General features: G+C 36.9%; 1 protein-coding gene across 1 annotated transcript in view; it reads right to left on the reverse strand.

Moving 5' to 3' along the window:
* Window positions 1-2,450: 2,450 nt before the first annotated feature.
* Window positions 2,451-7,932, reverse strand: part of Sfrp4 (secreted frizzled related protein 4) — a 15,498-nt gene continuing 10,016 nt past the window's right edge. Inside the window, exons 7-8 of the mRNA XM_010640485.3 lie at window positions 5,627-5,690; window positions 2,451-3,044 (exon numbers count right to left, since the gene is read on the reverse strand). Coding sequence (XP_010638787.3) covers window positions 2,859-3,044; window positions 5,627-5,690 — 250 coding nt within the window. The 3' untranslated portion in view covers window positions 2,451-2,858. The remainder of the gene's footprint in view (window positions 3,045-5,626; window positions 5,691-7,932) is intronic.

Here is a 7,932-nt window from a genome sequence, read left to right on the forward strand (position 1 = left end):
TTAGAAAATTGACAAGACAGCATAGGCTTTTCCCAGTAGTCAAGAAATCTGTCTATCCATCTATCTCTATCATCTATATATCTAGCTCTATCATCTACCTACATACTTACCTGTGGATCCATCCATTTATCAATACTCTGTATTCCCTTTTTGATGTTCAAGCCTTCAGATGCCTGGATGCAGCTGCCTGGATTGTTGAAAGCATGGGTAATGCTGTAGCTGGTGGCTTACTGATGAAAGGAAGAAGTTCACCGAAGGGAGCCTCTTGTGCTAAGCTCACATTCATAAAATTATGGAGGGGAGGGATTTGGGAAGTCAGCACTTTGCCATTTCAAGCAGTTCACAGCATGATGGACAATACAGCCAAGATTTTCCTTACTGGGCATACTTCTTTGCCCAATAATGTAACTTAAACAAAATTATCCCAAGGAACTCATCAAGGATGTGCACAAACACTTAGCTCCCCAGATGTCTATTCTGTAATTCAGTATGTTCACTTAGGGAACAACCTAACTGCTCAATAGCATAAGGGTTTGTTGAGTGATACAGAGAACTCAACACAGCCATTATAAAAGAGGTACTGTCAGCTTTACTGACATGAGGACAAAACTCAGTGAAGACCTGGGTTGAAGGAGGCAGGCTTTTGAACAGAAGGTACAATAGGCTCTGATCTTTATTTTTTTTTAATTACTATGCAAATGTATGGTAAACGCCTGAAGAATTACATGCCACAATGTAACTGTGATTACTTGTGTGTTATGGTGAATGGGATTAAGTAGGATTTTAACTGCATTCTTTCTGAGTCTGTGCAATTATTGAGTGCTTACAGAGAATATATGTTACTGTGCCATTAAAAAAGAAACAATATTGTGGGTGTTTTTTTGTAAAAAGCCATGCCTCGTTAACCAGTTATGGCATTTGTCAATAAAATGTTGCAAAATGTATTTTTTCCTGATTAAAAAAATCCCAAGAACCTCAATTTTTTCCATATATTTATATTTATCTCCTCTCACATGTATTTAGATGAAGAAACTATTTTCAGTGAGAAAACCAAATCACAAGAGGCCACTCCCACACTGGTCTCTGCTCTCACCTTTGACTTTTTATAATAACCAGTCAGTGGCCTGGTTAATCTAAATCAATCAATCAAACTTGTAAAGGTACCTAATTTAGTTAAGACTTTGTGTAACAGTATAGAATTTCAGTAAAATAGTCAACGGAAGTTTTGTTTAGATTTGTAAAACCATTCTCAAATCGTTATCACATTTAATTTTGTTCTTTAAAATACTTTTATGTAAATGTTTTCCTCTTTTTCAACAGAATAGCCATTTCTATCCCTCTTTCCCATGGAATTGTTAATTGCTAAGGCTACCATAGCTTTGCATGGCTTTTCCAAGGGTCTTTGAGTTTGCCCTAATAGGCTTTCCTTAAGGGTCAATGAGGTTTGGCTTTTATACAATAGGACCACATACTGAGCATTTTATTGATATTCTGATGTAGGTGGATCCAGGGGCTTCCTTTAGCCTCAGCATCCTGAGGTAGCAGGCCCAGCTGAAGCTTTCAGAAGGTGCTGGGCATGCACAGCAGATTTCTCATTGGTCCTTTTCCCCACTTTCCACTTTGGCTTGCCCTCCTATGTCACATTTGAGTCACAGTGACTGCAAAGGTGAAATCAAAAGCTCGCTTTAATTATCTTTTATGAATGGAGCATGTTAACTTACCCACCCCACCCTGCCCGGAGAAGCAGAGATAATGGCAGATCTCAGAGGACACAACTCTTAAGCTTTCAGATGGTTCTGCTACCTGCAAATAAAATGAGCAGACAAGTGGCCTCTGTCTCCTCTCCCAGGCACAGGGCTAGTGTGTGGTGGCTGTTATAGCAGGCTGAGGACCAGCCTGGTGTCCCAGTCCACCTACCATGGCACTGCTGTAAGTGCCTGCATTTCAGAGAGAAAACTCTCTCCAGTTTGACAATCACAACACTGGGATGTCCTGAGCAGTCAGATGAGTCTCACACTTTGTTTGTGGTTATAAAACCCTTAGGGCCGACACATGAATTGGCACCTATGTAATAACAGGTGAAACAAACTCACTATTTCCAGCCCTTCATAGAAGATATTGACAAAAGCATTGTAATCGTGAGGTCAGAACATCTCCACCAGTGGCATGATACCCGGAAAACAAGAATCAGAGAACTGTCTCTCTGCCTCTCCTTTTTATTTATTTGTCATTATTACTCTAGTTTTTAGAATTCGTAGCTAAAAACAGAGCCGAAAGTCTTCTTATAAACACGCATTACAATTTCCACATCCTACTTCTCTAGATTTTTCCAAAAAATGCCCATTCATCTCCCAAATCCTCCTGCAGATAATAAACACAAAAATCTCTTCAACATTCATTTCTCTTACTTTCTTCAGAAGCGTTATAGTTTCAGTCACATTTTAAAATATCACTACTGTTCTATCAGAAGTCAAACAGAAATAAAATATTTTGTCAAAAGTGTTTCTTTTCAAATATGGCATTAATTTTACAATGCACATATTAGGTCAAACTAAGAAAAAAAACCTATGTCCTCTACATGGCGGTCAAAAGAGTGTGCACCACTCTGTATACCAAAAAAGCTTTCAACCAGCTTTAATTATTACACTTGCCATACCAGAGTGCCAATCACCCATATGGCTTGTAATGGCTTAAAAGGAAACATGGAAGCAAATCATTAAAGAAAATGCTGCAAGATGTGTCTATGAATCGGACTGCAAGAGTCCTTAAGGCAAGGGGTGTGTGGCCTTACATCAGCTGTCCCAGGCAATGCCCAGCCTCATGCTATAAGGAAGTCTCCATTTCTGAAAGCAGTTAGCTCACGCTCTTTTGGAGTTTGTCTTCTTTTGTGCACTTCTAGCTTTAATGTTCTTCTTAGAGCTGGCAGGTTTGGGAGCAGGTGGCTTTCCTTTTGGTTTGGGAGGATTACTACGACTGGTGCGTCCAGCTGTTCGCTTCTTGTCCTGAATTGCTCTTCGCTGTTCCCGCAGCCTCTCTTCCCACTGCTGGGGGGCAATTTGTAAACATGACAGTCAGAAACATCTCACTCCTTTTCACTGTAAGGTGACATCAGACATTATCCATGCAATTTTAAATAGCAGTGCAATTTGTCCATACTGTAATATCACAACAGCTCCACAATAACTACAGCCATGCTGAGCACCTACATGTACCTGGGTGATCTGGCAAATATTGAATCGATGATTAAGTATCCACATGTGTTCATTTATTTGAAATTCACAAAAGCAACCATAGATGTTGCAACCAGTAAATAAGTACAGAGAGGTTATTTGCAGAAGGCCAATAGCTAGTAAATGTCTGAGTAGGATCCAAATTCACCACTGTCTCCAGAGCCAAAGGTCCCCTCCCCAGAATTTTTTACTACCAGCCCTATAATGCAACATTCCTACCCTGCAAAGCCTTCCTAAAAGACTAAAAGAAACTTACCCAAACTCACCAGCAAGTCAGACAATTCTTACCACACTGACACACTCACATCCAATGGAAAATAGAAGCCCCCCTCCAACTAGTGTAACAGGATTCCCAACCTTGTGGGCACTGGGGTCTGGTTTCATGGAAGACAATTTTCCCCACATGGGCGTGGTGGTGGCAATGGGGCATGTTCCCAGGCTGATTCAAAGGATTCAACAAGCTAGACAGCTCACATACACAGTTAACAGTAGGCTCCGTGCTCCTGTGAGAATGTAACATTTCGGATCAGGCAGTAGGGAGTGGCTGCAAACACAGATGAAGCTTCCCTCGCTCACCTACCATTCAACTCTTGCTGTGTGGCCTGGTCCTTAACAGGCCAAGTACAGGTACTGGTCCATGGCTGGTGAGTTGGAGACTTCTGCAGTACAGAATCTCTCCCTTCTCCACTGGGGATATGTTCCAGGATCCCCAGCATGTGGCGGAGCATGCTAAACTCTATATATCCTACGTGTTTTGCCTGTACATATATATCTATGGTAAAGTTTAATTAATAGGTTATAATAAAAATTAACAATAATAAGATAATTTTAACAATGTACTATAATAAATTTTATATGAACAGGGTCTCTCTCTCTCTCTCTCAAAATATCTTATTGTTTTACACTGTGTTTTTAGACCACAATTAACCCCAGATAACAAACTGTTGGACACAAAACTGTGGAAAAGGGGGATTAGTGTGAGCTGTTAAAGTGTCAGCTACCCAGATTGTTGGGAAATCAGTTGTTCTGGATAATTAAATTTCCCTGAGAACAAAGATGAATTTTTTATTCTTGCTCATGTAAGAAACAACTGAACGTGAGCCCACTTGGATAGACACTATTTATGTTGGAACACATATTACCCGTCTTTGTTAGTCTCTGTTTTATTAAGCAAAGCATTTGAGCAGCACCGCAGGCCTGGCAAAGTCCTAGGCACCAGAAATACAATAAAAAGGAAAACACTGTTCCTTCCCTCCTTGGAGACATTCTAGTCTATTCTAAAATGATAAATTTATTCCTGTATGTTGCTACTATATGGTGATTTTTTTCAAATTCTTGCTGAAGTAAATAGGAATATTTGCTGCCAAAGTGAATGGTCTAGAAAACTGTGATGCTTGAAGCTTTCTGTGCCTCGGCAATCACAGGTCCTTCTGGTCGACTTGCCTTCCACGAATGCTTCTAATCTACGGTACACTTGGAAACCAGATAACCAATACTGCTAGAACTTTCTGTCTAGCAATACTACTCATATTCTTGAGCACCTTGTTAGCTTTTTACCATGTGTTTTTAGCTCAGAATTAGCAGAAGAGTATTTGGGTCTGTTCCACAGACATGCTCTGAGTAAAGAATGCCTCAGTGTAAATGCATTCTCTGTAAGCCAATTACCATGATATACTCTTGCCTTGTCCAAGAATTTTTATTCATACAAACTAGAGCACACATGCAGGAGCAGTTCCTTTGTGATTCCCAAAACATAAATTCTCCTGAATATGTTTAACCTTCTTTTCAGGAGAGGGGGGAGCTTTAAAAATTTCAAATCAATTACCCAATACCTTCAGTTCTGGTATGATTTCTCATTTGGGGAAAAAATATTCTACCTACTCTAAGTGAATTATCAATATCTCTATGATATTATCATTACCATAATTTGGCCCAAAAACAATTACTTTTTCCACATGATTTTTTTTATAGAAATCTGACACTATTTTAAATATGTGGAAAGATTTGGCTATGTGTAGTGATGTCATGAATTTTACAACTAGGTATCTGGATGCTTACAAATACAGTATATATTGGCTTTAGCCCAGGGGATTCTGCTAAAGTATTTTACTGCTTGTTAAAACAATTCATGGTAATAAATAAATAACTTTTAAATTTGGAAATTACTAGTATATTAGAATTGAATACAACTCAATCAACTTCGAATTCAAATGATAAATTTCTTATAAAATTGCTAGTAACAATAGCTATACTTCTCAACTACTTATTCAAAAGACAAAGATTGTTGCTACTGCTGGCTTCCATGGAAACTTGCGGATGAGACAATGTGAAAAATTTCACAAAATTTCCTTACAAGCATTTATTTTCCTAGTCACAGTGTTGCCAATTATACTTACTATGGATCTTTTACTAAGTTGATCCCTCCATTTTTCCACTAAGCAATTTTCAAGAAGCATCATCCTGAAAAAAGGTAATTTATCTCAGAAAGCAGATTTTGATTGCAAAAATAAAAAGCTTAAAATACAGAAAATTATGAAAAACTTATTCAATAACCCTTATCTCCATCATCCACATATCTTAAATTTATATACTGTTGGCATTTGTTTACATTCTCCTGTGTCTGTGATATATATGGGGACACACATACAAACATAGATAACACTACACATTTAAATTGTGTATAATATAATATTACACATATGAATGTTCACTTAATTATTCGCTGCTCCTGAATCCTCACTTCCATGGATCTATCACTGCCAGGGCTGTATTTAATATCCTTGTACATAGTGAGCACTGACCTATTATTTCCTTGGGACAAATTTCTAAAAGTATAATAATTAAGTATAAGGATCTTTTAAAAGAGATTTTCAGTATAGAGTGCCAAACTGTTTTCAAAATGGCCGTTATCTCATACAATTTGCAAATATAAAAAGAGTCTTTTATTTGGTTTTTAGAATAAAGAAAAGCCTTTTTGAATGCTTATTATTTGTATTTTTTCTGGAACTATGTCGATTTATGTATACATATTTCTATATTCTAATACTGATTTTCTATAAACTATTATAGAATATGACCAATTCTTTGTCATACCACCTCAAGAACTTTTTTCAACCTTTACTAGCTTATTTGTAGTTGTTATTTTTATGTATGTAATATTATGTGGTTAAATATGTACATTGGCATAGCCCTTCTAATTTCATATATTAGTTTTACGTTTACAAACTATTTTGCCTTTTGAATATCCACATACTTAGTCACTTAATTTTATCCTCTTTAAGTTTTAAAATATTTGCCAGTTTAATCTACTTGAAATTTATTCTATAGCTCAATAGAAAGTGAAAAAAGCATACTATTTTTTCCAAATGAGAATATTTGGAACATGAACTAACACACTCATTTTCTATCAATTTGGTATATTTCTTTTGTAATAAAACATTCTATTGCCATCTGCTTTAATAAGTTTTGCTCTGTTTTATTTGTGTACTCTGCACCACTTGTTTTTAACAAATGTTAAATGTTAAAACAACATGTGAGACTATGTGAGTCTCGTGATGTATATCTCTTCTAATTTTGGCAAAATCTTCTTTGCATATTCTTACCAGCTTATTTGCCCAAATTATCATCGGTATCTTTTGTGAACACACAAATCCCAGTCATCCAAAAATATTTGTACTACTTGGATTTATAATCCATTCATCTGTCCAAACAGAATCATCGCAAGCAACCTGCTGTCCCCACTGTACTGAGCACTGTAGGAGATAGGAACAGTATGCAAGAGACCAGCCCAGAAACATTAATTGCCTCAGAAGAGAGCTGAGATATAAATATGATGGCTTGGAAGTCAGGAATACAAGGCGGCCTATGAGGAGGAATTCAGATATTGGTGAAATATACAACAAGAAATTGTCGAGCTGAGGTCAATTTTAAAAGGTATTTTTGTTTTCTTTTTGGAGGAATGGAGTCTTGGCCAACAGCAAAAAGAAACAGTTAAGTATGCATGGCAGAAAATGAAAAAGTGATTTGTTAGATACAAACGCGTGCTTTTCCTGGGGTAGTATATTGCCATAAGTGATGAGGCCCATCCTGGAACCTGGGCTGAAGAGTTTGACTTTGTTACAAAGAATGTCCTGATACTATGAAAATATGATTAGGAAAGGGATGTAGAGACAAAGACTCCTGGCTAGAGAGGTGTGTGTGTCTGTGAAACATACTCATTGGTTTATGCTGATGACTTGAATCGACAGACGCATATTCTGAGATTCTGAGATTCAGAAGCCACCTTACTTTGTGTACGTGTGTGCATGCACAAGCGAGTGTGTGTAGCATGTGCGCGATGTTCTACAAACAAATATCATGAAATGTACATTAGGAAAACATGTAGAATTGTAGTTTCAGACAGCTACCTAGTTCACCAGTAAATTATTAAATAGACCTTTAAAAATTCAGTATCTTTCACACAAACTTTGGTTTGGAAAGAATTGTTCTTACTCAAAGCAATCTACTTTCCTATATGTTCCTGAAATCAATGAATTTTGAAGTGGATTTTAAGAGTCTATGCAAATGCTCCTATTTTTCTTTTTACTTTCATTCTATAAGAAAGTAATAATTGGGATATTTAATATCCTATTAAGATTAGTTATTCAGAAAGAATGACCAGAGCCACGTCTTTTTTTTTTTTTTTTTTTTTTTTTTTTTTTTT

This window comes from Fukomys damarensis, unplaced genomic scaffold, assembly GCF_012274545.1.
Source record: "Fukomys damarensis isolate Sample0158 unplaced genomic scaffold, DMR_v1.0_HiC HiC_scaffold_17, whole genome shotgun sequence".
NCBI classification, from domain to species: domain Eukaryota; kingdom Metazoa; phylum Chordata; class Mammalia; order Rodentia; family Bathyergidae; genus Fukomys; species Fukomys damarensis.